Source organism: Jaculus jaculus, chromosome 6, assembly GCF_020740685.1.
Source record: "Jaculus jaculus isolate mJacJac1 chromosome 6, mJacJac1.mat.Y.cur, whole genome shotgun sequence".
In the NCBI taxonomy this organism is placed as follows: Eukaryota; Metazoa; Chordata; class Mammalia; order Rodentia; family Dipodidae; genus Jaculus; species Jaculus jaculus.
The window spans coordinates 37,069,233-37,091,565 of record NC_059107.1 but is presented as its reverse complement, the minus strand read 5'-3'; the positions used below and the strand labels follow the sequence as shown (position 1 = coordinate 37,091,565).

The following is a 22,333-nucleotide window of genomic DNA, read 5'->3' as shown; positions in this document are numbered from 1 at the left end:
ATTTGCATTCTGAAAACCTCATTGTTTTAATGGATCAGTGTATCACTTTTATATATTATTAGATGTATGGTCTTTTGTCATGATTTATTTTCTTGTTTTATTTATTTACTTATTTATAGATAGAGTCTGGCCATGCTGCCCATGCTGGCCTTGGTCCCTGGGTACAGGGGAGCATGCATTATTGAACCCATGTGAGTCGGTATTATCTCAAATTTTCCCACTACTATTACCAAGGACCTGGGAAGTGCTACTTTTTATTTATTTTATTTTTTTGTTCATTTTTATTTATTTATTTGAGAGTGACAGAGAGAGAGAATGGGTGCGCCAGGGCCTCCAGCCACTGCAACCTAACTCCAGAAGCATGCGCCCCCTAGTGCATCTGGCTAACGTGGGTCCTGGGGAGTTGAGCCTCGAACCGGGGTCCTTAGGCTTCATAGGCAAGCATTTAACCACTAAGCCATCTCTCCAGCCCTGTATTTATTTATTTTTGAAACAAATTCTCACTGGTGGAAAATTTCTGGGCTCAATTGCTCTGCCTGCCTCAGCCACTTGAGTAGCTATTCATTGTGGTTCCTCCAGTAGCATTTTTCTTAACATCACAAGTCAGCTTACCTTTGCTTATATAGCTCTAAAAACAGATACTTTCTTCACCAAGGTGACATCATTATTAGAACTAACAATATTAACAGTAACTCCTTAAAGCGAATTGCCCATTTATATTCAGAATTTTCTCTTTTTTTGAAAACTATTCTGTAAATTTTTTTCTACAAAAGGACATATAAACATATACTTTCTCTGGTGTTTGGTATGAATGAGGCACTCAGGGTGTAAAAAAGGTCAACTGGCTTCTTTAGGTCAATGCATAGTACTGGGATTTTAACCCATGCCTCTGTGAGATGTGTAGTATGTACACTGTCTAACCTCAACCAGAACCCTCACTCACAGATGCCACCACAATGCCTCCCACCAGTGCACAGCAGTTCTTATCTGGAAGCCAGAGCTGGATGCCACTGTGAGGCAGTCCAGCCCAGCACTGGGCCAGTGTGGGTTCTTCATGTTTTTTTTTTTTTTTTTAAGTATTTTATTTATTTGTTTGTTTGACAGAGAAAGAGGGTGGGAGAGAGAGAGAGAGAGAGAATGGACACGCCAGGGCCTCCAGCCACTGCAAACAAACTCCAGATGCATGTGCCCCCTGGTGCATCTGGCTAACATGGGTCCTGGGGAATAAAACCTGAGTCCTTTGGCTTGCAGGCAAATGCCTTAACCACTGAGCCATCCTTCCAGCCCTGGATTTTGAATTGTTTTTAAAATTTTTTATTAACATTTTCCATGATTATAAAAAAATATCCCATGGTAATTCCCTCCCTCTCCCCCACACTTTCCCCTTTGAAATTCCATTCTCCATCATATTACCTCCCCATCTCAATCATTGTACTTACATATATACAATATCAACCTATTAAGTACCCTCCTCCCTTCCTTTCTCTCCCTTTTATATCTCCTTTTTAACTTACTGGCCTCTGCTACTAAGTATTTAATTTTTTATGGTGCTGACGTGTTACTCAGGGCCTTACATGATAGGCAAGTGCCCACCACTAAGCCAGAGCCTAGTCTTTGTGCCTGTGCTTAAGGAACTTCTTATGGAATGGGAGTGGGGATCAGGCAAGGCCCCCTAAAATGAGGATGCTTGGCAGGAAAGGTGGAAAAGCTTGTGAAGGATCATAGCTTTGGAGTCTCAGCTCTGCCACACAGTGCCTGGCATGGGATGTTTACAAACATGACCTTAATATTATTCTTCTCTGCCAGGGTGGAAGACAGAACCAAGGGTGCAAGTCAGCTCCTTCCCTCCATCTTTCCTGAACCTCTAGCCCAAGAGCTCTCTTTTAGCCTTTCTTTCTCTGTGACTCAGATAGGTGGGTGTCTAGCTTTACAGGTTATGGCTTCTGAGCATCAGCAGACTTTGGAGTGAAGGGCAGGACCCCCTAGTGCTGGCCATGTCCTGTTGTCACTCCTCAGGTGGCCTGGGTGATGCCTTTTTGCAGAGGAGGGTGCTGGACATAGGGGGAGGAGCCTCATTATCTTCTTACAGTGCTGTTTGTAGTTCTGGTTTCAGATTGAGAATAACAATTCATGGATGCAAGAAACTGGCAGAGCTTGGCTTTTGAGTTCTGCAAGAGAACGGAGCTCCACTCAAACCTGGGCAGCAGCTCAGGGCCAAGGGAATGCTTGCTGCCAGTAGTGTGTTGAGACATTTCCTCTGGAGGAAATGTCTGTGGTCCCTTTAGAGTGACAGGGGTAAACATTTCCTTCACCTTGAAGAAAATGAGGATTTTGGGGAGAGGCCTGGACGAAAGCAGACAGCCTGATCAGTGAGCCACAAAAGAAGGATATCAGAACCAATTGGGCTAGAGAGGGCCTAATAAATTGTGTCCCTCACAAGGACCAGCATTTCTATTCCTTGGGTGGGCCACATGTGCTCTGCTTTTGAGAAGATTGGGAACAGCTGTCCCAAATCGTTGCCGTTGAGTCATATCTGGTCCACGGGCCAGCGGTTGGCGCCTCTGGTCATTCCGTCCCTTTTTAGCAAAGATTCTGGGGAACTGCCTACTCAGCATCCTCTGCATGGTTCTGGCTGTGTGTGCAGCCCGCCGTAGCCTCTTCCCTGGCTTTCGAGCTCCTCTACCTCGCAGTTGCTGAGTTCCTTCTGTAGTGCTTGCCTAGCAGACCTTCTCATTTTACTCTTAGGTCCCCTGTGTTGCACTGTGTGTGCATGTGTATGCCCCCAGACTGTGATCTCCTCAAGGGCATGGACAGTGTTGGATTCTTTTGAAGTCTGGGGCTGTGTCCATGAAATAGCTGTACAAGTATATGGAGCGGGACAGGACCAAACTCAGTGTCCAGCACCAGGTGGGACATCTTAGGAGATCAGCAGTGGGAAGGGAAAGCTCCAAGGTAGAGATGCTTGCCTGGGACACCAGCATGGCCTGCCTCTCACCTCCTTCAGGGGCCTCCCTATCCTGGCAGGTCTCCCATTGCATCCCGTCCCTCGGGTTGCTTGCTTCAGGCCCACAGGACACGGTGGGCTGTGCAGGGCCTTCACAGTGAAATGTGTTCCTGCTGCTCCTTCTGAAATGTGACCTGCCGTGCCTTCTTCAGTCCTCTGTCTCCATCCAGAAAAATGTCTAATTGTATCTTGAACTCATTTACATTGCTTGCTTCAATGGCCTCACTTGGCAGCTGAGGCTGTATGCTAATTCCACCCTTTTCATGAAGGAATTCTGCTGATTTTACTTACTTTTTATGGTTGATTCCACCCCTCCCTTCTTTCTCTTCTTCTTCTTTTTTTTTTTTTTTTTTGGGGGCCCTGCTCTCCAGGCAATTTCTCAAGCTTTTCCGCTGACTGTGAGCCTGTGCCCTCAGGACTCATCCCTGTGGTAGAGGAACTCCATGCACTGACCCTTGCCCTTCTGCACTCCCAGTTGGGACTAGTCAAGAATGCCCTGGCTTAGTTTCTCTGCCAAAGAGGAGGAATCTTTGTGGCCTGGGTGCCCATGCCTGCCAGGGCATGCTTGTGTCTGGGACCACAGTGACATCTGTTGTTTCTCGGAGGCAGTGTGAGCATGACAGCCTTGGGTGGTTTGGGAGGGAGGGTGAAGCCTCCACCCTGCCAGGCAGCAGCCAGCCAAGGCTGGGGCCCAGCTTGGCACTGGCAGGGCTGGCAATGTTGCCAGTAGTCACTGCCCTGAGTCACACTTTCTTCTCTTATAACATGAACATGTGAAGACCCGTTCTGGCTTGCTCCAAGTGGACAAGCCCTTAGTGACCCTGGGCCCTCCCTCTGCAACCCTGGACCACCTGGTCTTTGTGGTGGATGACCCTAATACTTGGCCTACCAGCTCAGTGGTTCCACTTTTCACCCTCATTCTGTTTCTACACAGTACACACCTCCCCTCAAATCCCCTCCAGCACTGGGGATTGAACCCAAGGCCTCACTTTTGAAGTGTTGCTAGGATAGCATCACCGAGGAGAGAAGCATTTGGTAATTGATAGGGGTAGAGATTTTTGAGTGGAGACATGTGTTACATAAGAGTTTGTTAGCAATGGGATGTGTGTGCGGCAGGCCATGAGGTGACAGCCCAGCCTTGGTTAGGGAGGCTGTGCACCCGGGCTGTAGAAGTGCCTGCTGTGATGCTCTCCTGACAAGCTTGCCCACCAACCCTCTCTGAGCGCTGTCCCTGCACGAGCAGCATGTGACGACCTGGTTCTCTCTGGCCTCAAGGTTCTTTTCTTTTACTCCATGAGAATGCCAAGTACCTACGGGGTGCTGGTGCTGGGTGGGGAGGGAAGGGCAGAAGAAAGTGCAGCAGAGCCAGCAGTCATGGTGGCGCTGACCTGAGGTATGCTAGAGGACCCTGAGAACAGGGGCCCTTCCAGGCAGGAGCATCTGAAAAGGAAGGGTGACCTGCCAGCTAAAAGTTACAGGCTGAGGTGCCAGAAAGGTGGTGGGAAGAGTGCTTTAGATGCAGCACATGCTTTAAGACCCTGTGGTGGCAGCTAGCTTAGCTGAGTGAGTTGCTGAGCTGGGCTGCAGCATAAAGTATGAGGCAATGTATGGAGAGTGCGGGACTTCCAGCTGGGAAGATCATGGAGCAGCGAGGCTCCACCTCCCTGCCCTTCTCTTGATTCTTGGGTGGGTTGGGGACTCTGACTTGGCTTGCTTGTGACCTCATTCTCTTCTCTGCAGAGGATAGCATAGGGTGCCTAGGGCCCTGTCCTGCCAATCAGTGTTTGACCTAGGACGAGTGATTTAACCTGTGTTTCTTTGTATGCTGATCTGCAAAAGGGGGTGCTGGTGATAACACACCCTAGGACTGAATGTGAGCCAATGCCACACCTGGCTCAGAGAAAGCATTGCAGCAGGCGTTAGCAGGGAAGATGGCACTGGGTTCTCATGGAAGGTTGTGCTGAGGATAATTTTTGTTCAGTCAAGAGCCTGTGAGGGTTTCCTGCTTCCTTCACCTAGGAAATTCACTGTCTTGGTTCTTCTTGCACTTTCTACCTCTGTGGTTGTGTTGAGGTGGCATGGACATCTGTGCTTGAGACTGCCAGAAAAAGCCAGCAGAGAGCCACATGGGATGCTGTCTGGGCTCCTTGTTCATCGTTGCATGAAGCAGGCACTGTTCTGACCATCCTCTCTTCATATGTGCTCGGTGTAGCACCTGGGTCCAGGGTGTTGTGGTGGCAGGAGTGAGTCTGGGATGCCTGACACTATCTCTTTATCAGCCCTGGAGACACCCAGGGCAAGGAGGGAAAAGTACTCACTTCCTGTGGCCCATCTAGAAAGGCTAAGATCTGAGTGACTGAGTGATCCCCAAGCCTGTGGCCACCTTGACATAGAGAGCCCACTACTCTGTACCTCTAGTGACCCTTCCTGGCAGCCATTGTTTTGCCCTCCTCCTTCTTCTCCTCTCCCCCTCCTTCTCCTCCTCCTCCTCTTCCTCCTGTTCCTCCTCCTCCTCCTCTTCTTCTACTACTACCTCTTCTTCTTCTTCTTTTTGTTTTTTGTTTGTTTGGTTTCTTGAGGTAGGGTCTCCCTCTAGCTCAGGCTGACCTGGAATTTACCATGGAGTCTCAGGGTTGCCTTGAACTCACAGTGATCCTCCTACCTCTGCCTCCCGAGTGCTGGGATTAAAGGCATGCACCACCACGCCCAGCCCCCACAGCCTGATTCTTGAGCTCTTTATGACTCAAGAAGGTAAGAGCCAGAGAAGGTAGTGTGTTTGTTCTGTTTTATCCACTTTTCTTTATTGTTTCTAGCGAAAACTCACTCCAGAGAGCTGCACCAGAGAGCTGCTGGCCACTCTTGGCCCATGGACATGTTTTGTTTGGGCCATACAGTTTAAACATTTTTTGAATTGGTTGTCAACATTTAGAATTTGGCAAATTTCATGTAATAGTCCAGATTTTTGGCTTCTCTTGAAAAGTGGGAAGATCTGGCAACTTCAGACCTACATTCCTGGCTGTCCATGATGGGTTGGGGCTGAGAAAATTGTCCCCTCCAGCAGGACTTGGGAGTTTCCGCTCCCTGTGGTCTCTCACTTGGACTTGCGCCTCACCCCTGTTGTCCACATGAAGTGTCCACAGCCCTGCAGGCTTTGGTACTTGGGACCATTGCTCCCTGTTTCCTTCAATTCAGGACAGTCTGTTGGATGCTAGAATTTATCAGGGAGAAGGGAACTCAGGCCCAAGAACATGATGATGTGTTCAAGAGCCCTGCTGAGGACTGCAAGCCCATCTGTAAGCTTCACAGGGTCCTGCAGGAGGGAGAGACTGGGGAGCTGGAAGGAAATGCAGTGCATCCCTGTAAAGCCATACCCACTCACACTCTCAGGTCAGCCTACACAGCTGAGGTGTGCCTCAAAACCTGGAGCTGGAAAGGCTCCTGGTAGAGGTCCTTCAGGTCTCACTCAAGGTCCCAGTGTCATGCGCAGTGGGGGCAGCCTTGTAGAAAAGACTGAAGGTTAGTCAGAATTGGGTTGGTGCTCAGTGCTCTATATTCTGGCTATGAATTACACTGGCCTCTGCCCTCCACATCCTACCCTGTGCCTTCCTTCTGCCCTACACTCACTGAATGAGTCCTTTCTGTATGCTGAACAGTTTCTGACTTGAACCCAGATTTGTTGTGCCTGCACTAGTTATTATCTAGCACTAAGTAGGCTGCAAAGTTGAGACCCCCCCCCCCATAACTGATGGCCAGCTTGCTAGGAACTATGAGGCCTGCTTGCTCCTTCTCACATGGATAGGGTCCTAGAGTTACAGGGGTTTTGTGAAAATCCTGACTTAAAAAATAAAATGGCCAGGCATGGTGGCACATGCCTTTAATCCCAGCACTCGGGAGGCAGAGGTAGGAGGATCACCGTGAGTTCGAGGCCACTGAGACTTCATAGTGAATTCCAGGTCAGCCTGGGCTAGAGTGAGACCCTACCTTGAAAAAACAAAATAAATAAATGAAATAAAATAGGTTCATTAGTGCACACCTGTAAATTCTAGCTACTCAGGAGGCTGAGGCAGGAGGATTTCTTGAGCTGAGGAATTCTTTACCAGTCTAGGGTAACATAGATCTTGTTCCATAAAAATGAATGAACTAATGAACAAAAGAAAGAAAGAATGAATAAATATAATTTTTCCTAGATACTTTGGTAACTTATGGGAAGATCTAAAGTCCCACTTTGGGTAGGGTTCCTTTCTATTCTGAGTGCTGTGCTACGCATATCACATAACTGAACTGAAAGGTTAAGAGTGGCTTTAGCTGGCTTGCTGGATGGAGAAGCTGGCCCAAGAGCCAGGCATCTTGGGAGATCACACAGCTAGGCAGTGTAGTGGGATATAGGCAGGAGATCACTCTCCAAAGTGTGTGCTTCACTCTCCGCTGCAGGGCCTCCTCATGGCCCTGTCCCACAACCCCTGATGAACACAAAGTGGCCCATGGTGACGGAACAAAAGGCTCAGAAATTTTGTCCCTGAAAAGTGCTCCTAGTCCTGATTGGCTAGCAAATCTAATACTTTCTCAGTAGTGCCAAGAAGGCTCCTGGGCTTTATCCTGAGATACTGTGCCATTCTCTGTGCCTGCTCCAGCCGAGAACCAAAGCATTGGGGCTGTGTTTGGAGCTTGGATATCATTGCCTGTGAAGTTTTCTCAGGTCCCTGGCATGGGTTTCCTTCACTGTTGCATTCCCACGTCCACTTCTCACTGGTTTTCCAGAAGTTCTTCATCCATATTTGGTGATTCGTTTCTGTTGCCTCCCTCCCCCAGCCCCTCAAGGTGTCTGCCAAAACCCTGTATAACTCATATCATCTCCCAAGCCGTTACAGTATACGAGAGCAGAGGCTAACTTAGTTGTTTTTGAATATAGACTCTTAGCTGAAGTAGAAGAGTGCGGTGGGGGAGTTTTCATACTCACTGCATGAGATAGACAATATTTCCTGAAACAGGAGATACAAACCTCAAAGAATTTAAAATAAAACATTCATTTTATTATTTTTTTAAAAGAAGGAAAACTAGAAAAAAAAAAGTAGAATAGTCAGTCTTTTTATCCTAAGTACAGATGAAATTGATTAAACCTTAAAGACTGGCCTCCGCACACCCGGTTTATTAATTGAAGAATTTCCTCTTACCCAGAATGGGAAGTTCACATTAACATCGAGCTGGCCCTGAGTGCTGGTGACACTTGAGAACTGAACATTTTCCACAATCCTATTTTCTCTTCGGTGCTAGAGGAAATCCTAAAATGGCTAACAGGGGGAAGGGGGGGCAAGCAGAAACCGTACTTTTAAGGAAGCCTTCTTTCATTTCCTTGTAAAGCATGAAATCAAATTATAGCTCATGGCCCACAATTATTTTATTTCTACATTTCAAATTCCATTTTCTGCTCCTTCTCACTGCTCTTGAACAGGAGTCGTTCTGTTGTGCAAAGTCAGCTGAAAAGATTACCCCAGATAGGCTGTGACACAGTAGCTAAGGGAGCAAAACAGCTCCCTGCTAGGTCAGAGACGGCCTTGGGAGTGCTCTGTGTCTGCTCACATCCGGAGGGGAGGCCACAGCCAGCACTGCACCTGATGAAGGCCCCAGCTGTGCCTCAAACTCCCCAGAAAGGGCAGCGTGTGTCATCTCCAGTGCTTCCCAGCCTGGGCCCCACCACCAGTGATAGGCGATGGTACGAGGAGAAGCCTGGGCCCCCATCACCGATGACAGACGATGGTACAAGGAGAAGCCTGGCACCAGCAGTTCCCTGGCTGTCCAGGGCAGAAGATGCCTAGTCCCTAGCATCCCATTCCTCAATTGAGTCCCTCACTCCTACTGACCACATTGAAGAGAGAGCAACACCTAATGTAGAATTCCAGCTTGCCACATATCTAGTTAGCATCTAATAACATATCATATAGTTGTGTAAAATTTTGTTTTATTTATCTTTATTAGCTAATTTCTACTTTTGGCAGAAAATGTCATGGAAGTGTACTTATTGTCATGTAAAATTATTTTCAAAATAAATATATTTAAATTAAAAAGAATAAAAAGAAACTAGCTGATTCTCCAGCTGGGCACTGAGGCATAGTGCTTTGGAGGCTGTAGCCTACTAGTTGAAGGCTGTCCCAGGCCACATACCTAGCAAGTCCTTGTCTTAAAAAAGCAAATGACCCATTCTCTCTCTCTCTTTCTCTTTCTTTCCCCTCTCTCTCTGCATGCAAATTAATTAATTAATTAATAAACGAATAAAATATTTTTAAAAGGCTCACTTTAAACACATACATGCAAATAGTAGTAGAGGTAGCATCCATGAGAAAGTGCAAAGGTGGTAGAGCCTAGTTTAACTGCATTCCTCCCTCCAGGCAGGAACATCTTTGGAAATCTGTGGCCCAAACTCGTTTCCTGTCCAATGGTCCTCACTTTTACAGCCTTTCCTCTGTAGAAGTTTCTTATAGGGCTGCCTGAGGTCCTCTTGGATTTACTTTTTACTTTAGGATTTACTTCTGGGGTTCATCTGCTCCCAAATCTGTCCAAATAACAAAGAAATCATCAACAACAAACTTCCTAGGGCACTAGGAAGATGCCTCAGTGGATGAAAGCGCTTACACGCAAGCTTGAGGAATTTATGTGTGAATGCAAGGTAGGCAGGGTGTGGAGGCACCTGTAATCTCAGCACTGGAAAGCTTGAGGACAGAGGTGAACTTGTTAATAGACTAGTGGAATCAGCAAGTTATGGGCTCAAGTGAGACACACTGCTTCAGTAAATATAAAGGAATAATGAAGGAGGACACTTGATGTCAACCTTTGACTGCCACATTCACATACACACTGAAACCTTTTCCTTATGGTAAGTGATACTGGCTCCAATATGCTCTTAAAACTAAAAGACTCTTAAAACTAAATTGTTTTTGAGTCAGTAACATGTGCGTATGGTTCAAAATTTTTTTTTTTAATTTTATTTATTTATTTGAAAGCGACAGACACAGAGAGAAAGACAGATAGAGGAAGAGAGAGAGAATGGGCGCGCCAGGGCTTCCAGCCTCTGCAAACGAACTCCAGACGCGTGCGCCCCCTTTTGCATCTGGCTAACGTGGGACCTGGGGAACCGAGCCTCGAACCGGGGTCCTTAGGCTTCACAGGCAAGCGCTTAACTGCTAAGCCATCTCTCCAGCCCTGGTTCAAAATTTTAAAGTACAAAATGTAGGCAGTAAAGAATGGCTCTTCCCCATTCTTGTATCCTACCTCCCTTGGTTACTTCCCCAGAGGCATACCACAGTGACCTTAGTCCCTCTAAGCATTCCAACGACTCCACACTTCCTTCTGTGTTCTCCACATGGCAATGTCTTTGTTGTTGTGAAGGGCTGATCTTGGGAAGTGTTTCACTCAGTGCAGAGGTACTCTGTACCTTTTTTTTTTTTTTTTCTTTTTTTTGGTTCTTTTTGGTTTTTTAAGGTAGGGTCTCACTGTGGTCCAGGCTGACCTGCAATTCACTATGTAGTCTCAGGGTGGCCTCAAACTGATGGCTGTCCTCCTACCTCTGCCTCCCAAGTGCTGGGATTAAAGAAAGATGTGCGCCACCACGCCCAGCAGCACTCTGTGTTTTAATGGTTAATTTTTTTATCCATTTGTAAGCAGAGGGAGAAAAAGAAAGAAAATGGGTATGACAGAGCCTTTAGCCACTGCAAACAAATTCCAGAATTATGTGCCAATACGTGGGTAGTAGGGCCTCAAACCTGGGTCATTAGGCTTTACAGGCAAGCACCTTAACCACTGAGCCATCTCTTTAGCCCCCCCCCCCTCTCTCTTTTTGTTTTTAGAGGTAGGGTCTCACTCTAGTCCAAGTCGACCTGGAATTCACTATGTAGTCTTAGGGTGGCCCCAAACGCATGGTGCTCCTCCTACCTCTGCCTCCCAAGTTCTGGGATTAAAGGCGTGCACCACCATAGCCGGCTCCACCCTGTGTTTTAAAGTCATCGTGCAATGCTGTGTTTTAGCTTTGTGCCTTAGTTGAGCGCTCTCTTCCCTATACATGGGCAGTGAAGCAGTGTCATGGTTGACTCCCCCAGGAGTGACTGTGTGTATCCCCATGCAGGTGGGCACTATTGGTGTGTGGCATGTACATCACAGATATCCCCTGGAGTAGCTTGAGGGTCCCTGTGCAGGTAGGTATTGTGGGTGCCAGGTGTGCTGGCCATTGCCATATTGGCTCCAAGAGGTTTGCCAGTGCCCTAGCAGCACTCAGGAGTATGGATCTTCCTGCCCTATGACTCAGTCTCCCCTATATAAGGGCGATAGTGGAGTACATCAGGGGGCTCTCCTGCTCAGCATCCTGGGTGCACCGGCTGAGCACACGGCTTTACCTTAGGTTTTCTCATCATGATTGGTAGCATTTTATTAGCCCAGCAGGTAAAGAACAGGACTTCATGATAGTTTTACTCTGTTTTTCTGATTCTGGGATATCTGCCTGGATGTTTGAGCTGTCTGTGTTCTTTTCTTTGCTCCCCTGTAGTGTAGTCTGACCTCTCCTCCTTCCTCCTCAGACCCACGTGCTGGGCCTGAGATGTTGTTCTGTGGCCAACTGGCTTCCTCTTATCCCAGTCTTTGCTTAAGTGTACTCTGGATGATGAATTCCCCGCAGTGATAAAACCCTGCCTGTCCCCATACAGTCCCAAACTTACCTCTCCTGCTGTTTCTGCTACTATGCCTTCTGTGAAATCCACTTGTTACATTGGGTTTTTGCCTTCTACTTTACCTTACTGGACCCCAAGGGGTCAGGATTATTGCCCTGACTACTGAGCTGCGCCAAGCACTAGCGATGTGCTGCCAGCTGTCAGTGCCTCTGATGCTTTCCACTGAGTCGTTACTTTTTTCTGTTTTGTTTTTTAACTTTTATTTATTTATTAGAGTCAGAGAGAGAGAGAGAGAGAGAGAGAGAATGGGCGCACCAGGGCTTCCTGCCACTGTAAATGAACTCCAGACTTGTGCGCCCCCTTGTGCATCTGGCTAATGGGGGTCCTGGGGAATTGAACCTGAGTCCTTTGTCTTTGCAGGCAAGCGCCTTAACCACTAAGCCATCCCTCCAGCATTTTACTATTTTTTTAAAATTTAAGTCATTACTTTTTGATAACCAGTTTGAACTTGTTCAATATAGAACATTAAAGAAAACACCCTGATGTAAAGTGGGAATTTTAGGCCTCTCTCTCCCCAGTCTTTAGTCTTTGCCCTATTTTTTCCATGCAGAAATTTTGATTTTTATGTTGTTGAATTAATTAGGTTTTTTTTTGTGTGTGTGTAGTGTATGCGTGGGGAGAGGTGTGTGGGGGGGGGTTGTGTGAACATAACGTGTGCTAATGCAGTGCTCCATGCACATGCCTGAGGAGACCAGAAGAGAACACTGGGTATCCCCTCCTACAACCCACCCATCTGTTTTTCCTTCAGCCAGAGTCTTACTGATTCTGGAGCTCACCATTTGTGTGTGTGTGTGTGTGTGTGTGTGAGAGAGAGAGAGAGAGAGAGAGAGAGAGAGAGAGAGAGAGAGAGAGACAGAAACAGAATGAATTCCAGCATTCCGTTTCTGTTCTCCATAGTACAGGGGTTACAGAAGTGCGTGGCCACACCCAGCTGTGGTAATGTGGGTACTGGGAGTTCAAACTTGGGCAGTCTCTCAGGTCGCTGAGAACCTCATGCTTGTGTAGGGATCTCTTCAGTTCTTACCTGCTGAGCGAACTCTCCAGCTCTCCTTCTTTCTCTTTGCTTCTGAGTTTTGTACTACACCTAGGTATGTTTTACTTCTCAAATTGTGCATTTTTTCCCCACAACATTTCTTCCAGCACTTTTGTATCTTTATGGTATTTTTTGCATATAAATGTGTGTACATGTAGAGTATATGTGATATGTTGTGATATGTGTGGTGTATGTAAACATGTGCATGCTGATGTGTACTATGAGTGTTTCTAGGGAGACCAGAAGAGAACTTAGTATTCTCTTCTCTACCACTCAACTGTGTGCTTGCTTGAGTTAGGGTCCCTTATTCAACCCAGAAGGTTGTTTTCAGCCAGCAAGTCCCAGTCATTCTACAGTCTCCTCTCCTCACAAACTGGGGTTATAGATGTGCATGACCACACCCAACTGTTGACGTGGGTTCTGGGAAAATCAAACTCAGGTGGTCCTAGTCTCACCCAGGCTCTCATGCTTAAGTGGCAGGTGCTCTTAACTACGGAGCCATCTTCCCAGCCTGCCTAGCTTTATGTTCACATGCTTCGAATTTTGATTCATTTGAAATTTTGCTGTGAGGTATAAGGTGGAGATCCAGTTTTGTTTTTGTCTAGATGATACCCATTGTCCCTAGGCCACAGCTGCGAGGTTGTTCCGGTTTAAAGATGAGGACCACGAGGCATGGAGAAGCAGAGCTGCTCACCCATGGTTTCATGGCCAGATGTGGGCCCTAAGTACTGCCCCCTGCTTGGTCTGGCATCTGCAGTGAGTCTCCAGCCTTTATCGCCTCTTGGCAGGGGTCCAGCACCTCTATTTGTGTGCTGTCTTGTCCATGGCTGTTTAATTTCCCCTTGATCTCTTACATGGCCTCCCTTTGTTGTCTCTCCTGTCCCTCCTCTGCTGACATGGTCCTCATTGTTCTCCTGTGAGGGTTCGGGGGTAGTGATGAATGTGATGGCCTCAGGTGGCACGTGTATCCTTGAGGACTCTGGCAGGCTGCCCTCACTTGGGTCTGCTGTCCTTCCTCTGCCACCTGCAGGGCCTTGCCCACCTGCTCTTCAGGATGCCTTAGGCTTCCCAGTGGACTCAGGAATGTGGGACTGCAGCCAACAGGCGGCTGACAATAGGAGAAGCAGAAATCTTGCAGCCGGACCTTGGAGTTGTCTTTAGGAAAGTGGGAAAGCCTCTGCTTACAGGGCTGAAGCAAAGAATGGCATCAACACACAAGACACAAGTTCTAACCTGTTAGAAGCCAGATATGGCATCAGTGCAGGGCAGGAGACAATTGGGGGAGTGGTTGGGAGCCAGGTGAAACAGAATGAATTGCTATTCTTGGGTACTGTGGCCAGATGTAGGCTGTTGTTACCACATTTGTTAATTCGTTAAGGTTTTTTGGTGGAGTCTGAATTGTCAGTGTTGGGCATGTATTCAGACCTCACAACACTCTACAGGCTAAACAGTTCCCATTTTAAAGCTGTCAGTTTGCAACCAGTGACATGAGCCCAGGCTTGGCACCATCTAGCTCATTCCATAGTGGCTTCTGGTTGCTGGGCATCCCTCACATTCCACTGGGCTTGGGTCAGTTCCACTCCCATCTGACACTTCACCACAGTCACCTGGCACTTGAGCTTCTGGAACACTTGGTCCACTTTGTCTTCTACCTTGAGAACAGGAGGCTGAAGTTCCATATGCATTGAGGGTATGAATAACTTAGGGAGAGGGAATCCCATCTGCCCAGCTTCTCCCACCCAGGGTCTCCCTGCTGGTCAGGTGGATTCAGCCTGGGTGTTTGAGAAGCACTTTATACACTAAGTATTTCCAGCCTGGGGCTTTAGGCTGTCACTGACACCCAGAGCCCCATGACAAACCACCTCTTGCACTGCTGGTCCTTGCATGCTGCTCTTGGGATTTTTCTTCTACCAGGGGTGGTGCATAGTCCTCCGCCCTCCTGGTACATGAGAATTTGAGATATTCCAGGCTTGCCCTGCTTCAGGAATGCTCACAAGGGAAGGAAACACCAAATCATATTTCACCCTCCAATAGGTTCTCCATAGTGGAGGCCAATGGTTACAGTGTGACACAAGTTTTGACCTCCTCCAGCCCCAGGTGAGATGACTTGGGTGAGGACAGCTACAGCCTGTGTTGGAGTCTGACCAAGCCTGGGTTCCCTCCCTTGGCTGGGTGGCTTTGGGAAAGCTACTTAACTGCCAGAGCCTAAGTCTCATTCACCATAAGATGGGGAGATAGCCAATATGTTGAATAATGAGTAAAAATGGAAGCAGTGATGTTAGCATCCCCCGCCTGCACCCTGCACTGTAAGGAGCCTCATCCCTTCTGGATACTGTCTCTGCTGTGCTGAGCCCTTACAGGGGCTTGTGTCATTCAAGGACCCTAGCTAGGGACAGAGCATTTCTTTGGTGTGGGCCCAGCTCCTGCTGGCTGGTGGTACAGGGTACTTTAGGAGAGAGGAGCTCGGACTGAGCCCTAGCCTCTTGCCTCTTGACCTCAGCTTACTTGCTCAACTTCCCTAAGCCTGATTTTGTCCTTTGTAATACCTGTCTTTACCGCAGGTTGGGGTTGGGCTGCAGCCAAACCCAGAGGAAGAGCATAGACCTCCATCGTGCATATTACTGTAGTAGCCAAAGAAGTGCAGTAGTGGGCACTGACATTCTAGAGGGTTCTGTGCCATTATAACCCTCATTTCATCTCCACTATACTCCAGTGTTGTTTCCACTCATATGGAGAAGGGAGCTAAGGTAGGCAGTGGTAATAGGATACAAATTGCCACTGCAGCTTCCTATTGTTAACAATGTATTTACACATTCACTGAATACTTAAAAGTCAATGCTTGAAGCAAACTTTTTAATTTGAATTTTAATAATGTTTCACCTTCTTAGGATACTAACCTTTTAGGTTTTTTTTTTTTAAATAAAATTTGATTTTGCAGTTGCTACAATGTATTTAAAGGTTTATGTCATTTTGTTCAGCTGAAACTTTTTTTGTTGTTTTGTTTTTGTTTTTCAAGGTAGGGTCTCACGCTGGTCCAGGCTGACCTTGAATTAACTATGTAGCCTCAGGATGGCCTTGAACTCTCAGGGATCCTCCTACCTCTACCTCCCGAGTGCTGGGATTAAAGGCATGAGCCACCATGCCCGGCCAACTTTTTTTTTTTTTTTTTTTCTTAACACTTGTTTTCCTTTAGTTCCACAAGGAAAATTACATCTGACAGATAACTCAGACTTTGTTAAATGCTGACCTTTTAAGTTTTTTGTTATTTTTATTTTTGAAATGATTAAGATATGTAATCCAAAGAATTAGAAATTGTATTTTTTTTTAAAGTACAGAGAAACTTTAACCTTGTTGTAATTGCTCTGAAAACCTACAGCTGATGAAAAGCCCTGATGGATTGCAAGTATAGAGGGACCCTTGTAAGCCTTGGACCTTTGTCTTATTTCCCACCCACTCATTCACTCTGTCCCTCTAGTCTCCGGGTGATTTCCTACCCTGGGTTCGTGGGAATTGGGAAGGACACTGTTCGATTCATTCCATGGAAATACTGGGGAGTTTGAAAAAGGCAAACAAGCCAGTTGTATCATTTCCTGTTGCCTGATCAAAAGTCTAATGAAGAAATAGGGAACCAAGAACCCCTGTCTGACATCGGGCATTTGCCTGATGCTGACCCTGGTTTCCAGCAGTGCCCTGGCTCTCAGTGCAATAGTCAAATGGCCCTGACCTCTGCTTTCCTTAGAAGTCCCCAGCACAGGCTACAAGGCAGAGGGTCCCCTGGAGCAAAGCCCTGCTCCCAGTAACAAAGGCAGCTTATGCACCAAGATAAGGCTGCAGAGGAAGCCCTGCTGGCTCCTGGTGCTTGGGTCCCGTCTGCACTTAGCCCGGGTTTGACAGTCAGTTTCATTTTCCATCCGGGGATCCCAACACAAGGGAGGGCATAACGTGTAGAGTACACAAGTTGTCCCTCCACCAGCAGAGTAAGCGAGGCTCTGTGGCTAGCTGTATATGCTGATAGGAAATTGGATCTTGGAGAAAAGGAATAGACTCCTGGTAAACAGAGGAGGAGGTGGGAGCTAACATTGCTCAGTTCAGACTGACAAAGGCTTATTAAGCTGCACCCAAGCTGTGTTCTGAATACAGATTGAAGGCCCAGCATAGGGTAGAGTGAGCAAGGGTCTGAGGCAGTAAGGCTGAAGCAGGTGTTGTGGGCAGAGCCACAGTGAAGACACAGCCAGAAGGGCAAGAATCCACATGGAGGTGCCTTGATTTTCAAGTGGAAGGTGCTAGGGGCTAAGGACAAGAAGCTGTTGGGTGGTATAGATCTCCAAGGGGATGGACAGGCTGTATGGCACAGTGGGCAAGAGCTCAGTTGCTGGAGTTTAGATCTGTGCTCTGACACCTGTTTGTTGTTTACACATAAGCACTGATCACACCTCTCCAAAGCCTGGCTCTCCATGTGTGTTAAATTGTGGGTGGGACCAAGGTTCTTAGGAAAGCTGGACAGCCCTGATGCAGAGCCCTGGCTGTATGGGCCTCAAAGCCAGAGGCCTGCTGGACCAGAGCTGAGCCACTCTTTCTCTGAGTCTCTGCAGAGACATACAGATAGACCTCTGTTTTCCTGGCAGGCTTTAGCCCCTCTGGCTAGTTGCAGAGCCAGCCTCACAGGCCTGGGAGTATTGAGATGTGGCTAAATGCACCTTCTAGGTGGGCTGAGCTCAGACTCGCACATGTGAGGCAAGTGAGAGCCCTCGGTGACCACAGGGCAAGGCAATAAGCAGGGCATGGCTCAGGGTTAGCATGTGGAAATTGTTGCAGTCACCTTCATGTTGCTGGCAGAAAGCACCCAGCCACAAACAGTTGATGAATAAAAGTTGGTTATTTTGGCTTGCAGACTCGGGGAGGCTCCATAATGACTGGGAAAAAAACCATGGCATGAGCAGAGGCTGGACCTTACTTCCTGGCCAACATCAGGTGAACAGGAGCAACAGGATAGCGTCACTGGCAAGAGGAAGCTGGATATAACACCCATAGACCTGCCCCCAACAAGGATCCACTTCTCACATTGTCATCAGCTTAAGAATCAAGCATTCAGAACACAAGTTTATGGGGGATACTTGAATCAAGCCACCACATTCTGCCCCTGGACCCTGTAAATTCACAACCATCCATGATGTAAATGCAATGCATTCAGTGCAACTTAAAAAGTCTCCATAGTTTTTATCAATCCCAGTGTTGTTCAGACATTCCCAGATCTAATCTTAACTGAGCTATAATAATAAAAAAAAAACATAATGGCACAGAATAAACATTCACACTGCAGAAGATGGCACTGGGCATAGCAAAGAAAGCTTGGACCAATACAGGATTTAAAGCAAACAGGGAAAACATCAAATACTGTAACTCCAAGTCTGACAACTCCAACCAGTGACAAGTCTCCAATTCCAATAATTCTAACCAGTGACGAGTGTCTAGAATTCAAACTCCATCCTTCTAGCTGACAGCCTAGGGAATAATGCATCCCAAGCTGGCAGCTCTCCTTGGTAACTATCTCACAGTCCTGGCATTTCACTGGGTCTCCACTGCAACCCACACTTTGTCCTCATGGCCCCATTGCATCTCCATGCAGGGGCTTCCAACAATCCTGTCTTATATTGCCCGTGGCCATTTTCACAAAGCAAAACCATGTTGCAAATCCAATGACCCTTTCTTTCCTATATATGTTATACTTCATAGTACTAGGTGGGCCACAACTTGTTAATCCAGGGGGGAAGTAGAGCCTACTGAAGAGCAGGACATTCCTTCAGCATTCAGGCCCCTTACTTCAAAAGACTCCACAATCTTTCTGTTGCCCCATTGCAGAACAGCTGGCCCATTCTCAGTGGTTATAATTTCTCAAACAATTGCATCTGAATGGGCAGCAGTTTTGACCCATTTGTTGCTGTGCCATATCCTTTTGCTCACACCAGTCCATTTTTATATAATGCAGTGCAACCCTGCACAAGTTCTCAGGACACAGGCAGGCAGAACACAGCAAGCCTCTTATATAGACTGCTTCTAGACCAGCCCCGACAAAGTTCTTTATTCCCCTTGTAAGTCAAACCTCATACTCCATAGTTCTTACTGCATTTAGGTCTTTGAACTCTGACCAAAATCCATCAAGCTATACTTAACAGCACTGCAAGGTATCTTGTCTCTTATGCCAAGGTTCCATATTCCTTCTGCAAATCAATTCCACATGACCAAAGCCACACAGTCAGGTTTCTAGCAGCAACAACCCCACTTCACTGGTACCAGTTTACTGTTGCAGTCACCTTCATGTTGATGCCAGAAAGCACCTGACCAAAGCAGCTAATGGGAGGAAAGTTGTTTATTTTGGCTTATAGACTCGAGGGGAAGCTCCATGATGGTAGGGGAAAATGATGGCATGAGCAGAGGTTGGACATCACCTGCTGGCCAACATCAGGTGAACAACAGCAGCAGGAGAGTGTGCCAAATAGCCAAACATGGCAAGGGAAAGCTGGTTATAACACCCATAGGCCTGCTCCCAATAACATGTCTCCAACAAGTTTCCAATTCTCAAATTACCATCAGCTGGGGATCAAGAGAAAGAATGGGTGCACCAGGGCCTCTTGTGATTGCAAAACAAACTCCAGATACATGCACAGCTTTGTGCATCTGACTTTATGTGGGCACTGGGGGAATCAAACCCAGGCCATCAGGCTTTGCAAGCAAGTGCCTTTAACCAATAAGCTATATATCTCCAGCCCAAACTATGACTGGTTTTTTTTTTTTTTGGTTGTTGTTGTTGTTTGTTTGTTTTCAAGGTAGGGTCTCACTCTAGTTCAGGCTGACTTGGAATTCACTATGTAGTCTCAGGGTGACCTCACAGTGATCTTCCTACCTCTGCCTCCTGAGTGCTGGGACTAAAGGCGTGCATCACCACGCCCAGCTTATGACTATTTTTAATGGGTTCTGTTCACCCCTGTTTGAAAGACTTGTTGAGCAGAATGAAAATGAGAGCAGCAGTAGAGCAGAGGATTTGCAGCCTAAGCTTGGCCCTGTTGCACAATGCCTGTGGTCCTGGACAGACCCTCTTATTTGGGACCTCATCTTCCTTGTTTCTCCTGGTGCTCCTCGTACGTGGTGATATCATGCTGATCCATGTCATTGCTGGGGCCTTGTGGTCCAGGGGGTGGATGGCTGCCATTTTTCCTGCTCTGCCCATTGCTGCAGGGCTTTGCCTGGCCTAGGCACAGGTGACTTTCTGTGGGGATCACAACCCCTCCTCATGCCCTAATTTTGTCTTCTCTTGATCCAGGGGCCCAGATCATTGATTTGATGATGCTTGTCATCGATGTGACCAAGGGGATGCAGACCCAGTCAGCAGAGTGCCTTGTGATTGGCCAGATCGCCTGCCAGAAGCTGGTTGTGGTACTGAACAAAATAGACCTGTTAGCTGAAGAGAAGAGACAGGCAGCTATCGACAAAATGACCAAGAAAATGCAGAAGACCCTCGAGAACACCAAGTAGGTTTGCTAATGAGAGCTCACAAGGGTTCTTGGGGCAGGTCATCTCATTAACACAGGCTGGGCTGGCAGGTTAGCCTGTCCTGATGAGTGGGGTCCTGCCTCACACTTATCGACCAGAGACTGTATTAAGCCAGCTCCAGGGCAAGGTGCTGTTAAAAGGTTCCAAAGAGCACTGAGCTTAAGGAAATGGGATGCCTTATGAGGGCGCTATAGGTAGAGGCTGATCTTTTCTGATGAGCAGCCTCCATCCATCATGCCACTCCTGGGCTGTGGTGCACACCTCTGTCTGTGAGGTCACCATGAGCTTCAGATGTGCTTCAGAGCTCAGATGTGTCCCTAGTGTGCAAGGCCTGCATCCCCAGGGCTTGAATCCCTTGCTCTGATATGCCTTGAGGACTCAGTCTTGCCCCTGAATGATAGCCAGGCCAGACTCTTGCCAGAGGCTGCTCCTGTACAGCTCCACTGCCAACGAGGGGCAAGGAATTTTGGTGGGTGGTTAGCTATTTCTGTCAAATATAGGCTTGTCTATGGGTGACAGACAGATTGCTGTTATTGCTGGAGGCCAGGTGAACAAACAGGGAATGATAACCTTCTGGTGCTGAGGTATTTGCAGCTGCTTTATCCTGTAGGAGGTAGAAAGTTGCTAGAGAATTCTGAGCAGAGGATGAGTAAATGAGGCTACCTGCTGGCCATCATTGGCTACAGAGGGAAGGCTAGCCTGGTTGGGAGAACCAGGGACCACAGGGAGAAAAAAAAAAAAAAAAAAGAGAGAGAGATGGAGTAGGGACTGGGGTGTGGGGTTTTCCTGGGGAGAGGTATGGCAGTGACTTGAGAGGGGTATAAGAGGAATAGATGAAATGTGTATGCAGCTGGAGACTCCAGTTGGCTCTGATTACAGTCAGATCAGCCAGGTGTCAGAGCTACTGGGCAGAGTTGAAATGTGAAAGGCAGGTGGGGTCCTAAGCCATCTGGTTATTCAGAGGGTCATAGGAATGACTGATTCTGATATGGCCAAGAAAATGAGTAAGTGTCCTTGTTGAGCACACAGTGTTGGCAAGCCTCATTGTTTGATTGCTTGCCCTCTTCCTTCCTGAGCATCCCTCTTGGTCATTTCTGAAGAACAGTCACTGGGAGACAGGAATGCCTCCTCTCTGCTATGCCGCCTGAGACAATATCCTGCTACTCGCGCCTCTCCTTCTCCTGCCTATGGAGGGCAAGCAAGTACAGAGTGTTTTTGTTTTCCTGTCATAAAGATTGATGTGCCTTCCCATTTATGATTTTTTTTTAGATTCAACACCTGCAGCTCTTCCTCAGAATGCTCAAGTTGGTTAAATTAAAGCTGCAGCCCTGTGAATGGGCCAAATATGTCATAAAAGATTTCCTTACACTGCCTTTTGTTAGCAAAATTCATCAATCTGATAAAATCGACACATTTAGATAAGTGTTGCATAAGAATTTGGACTTTGTTATTCCCAACGGAAGTGGATATGAGACTGTAAAAAGGAAGATAAAAATTATATCTTTTTTTTTAGTGAGTTATTTGATCTCTCTGCCGCTTTATTTACTTGTCAGAAAGGGAAGAACAGGTCTTTTGGAAGACTCCTGCATAAAACCTACCAGTGTCAATTCACTCACTACAAGAGTGAGACTACTAGGAAGGCATAGGGCGCTTTTGAGGGTAAATGAATACTCAAAGTTTTGAATACTTACACATAAGGGAAGTTCTCACATGTGATTCTAAATCATTATTCCTTCCTATTTTAACTTTCCGGCTGGGGGTCAAATTATGAACTATATCACACAGCCAGCGGAAATTGTCACCTCAGGGGCCTCTGAGCCCCTGCATTCCTCCTCCTCAGAACCCATTGTCCTGGCAGTGAAAAAAGGACAGAGTTGTCACTGGTGAGTGAGTGGCGGGCCTTGTGTCCAGGCTGGGCTAGATCGTCTTAAAAGAGAATATTAGCTTTTAAGAATGTCTCTTCATCATTTTAAGTCAGTATGTCCTTCCTTTTTGGTCTCTTATGAAGTAAGTCCTTCCGAAATGGGTGCAAATATC

At 47.1% G+C, this 22,333-nt stretch overlaps 1 protein-coding gene across 1 annotated transcript in view; it reads left to right on the top strand.

Moving 5' to 3' along the window:
* Positions 1-22,333, top strand: part of Eefsec (eukaryotic elongation factor, selenocysteine-tRNA specific) — a 223,239-nt gene that overhangs the window by 75,511 nt on the left and 125,395 nt on the right. The window contains exon 2 of the mRNA XM_004665114.2: positions 20,067-20,274. Coding sequence (XP_004665171.2) covers positions 20,067-20,274 — 208 coding nt within the window. The remainder of the gene's footprint in view (positions 1-20,066; positions 20,275-22,333) is intronic.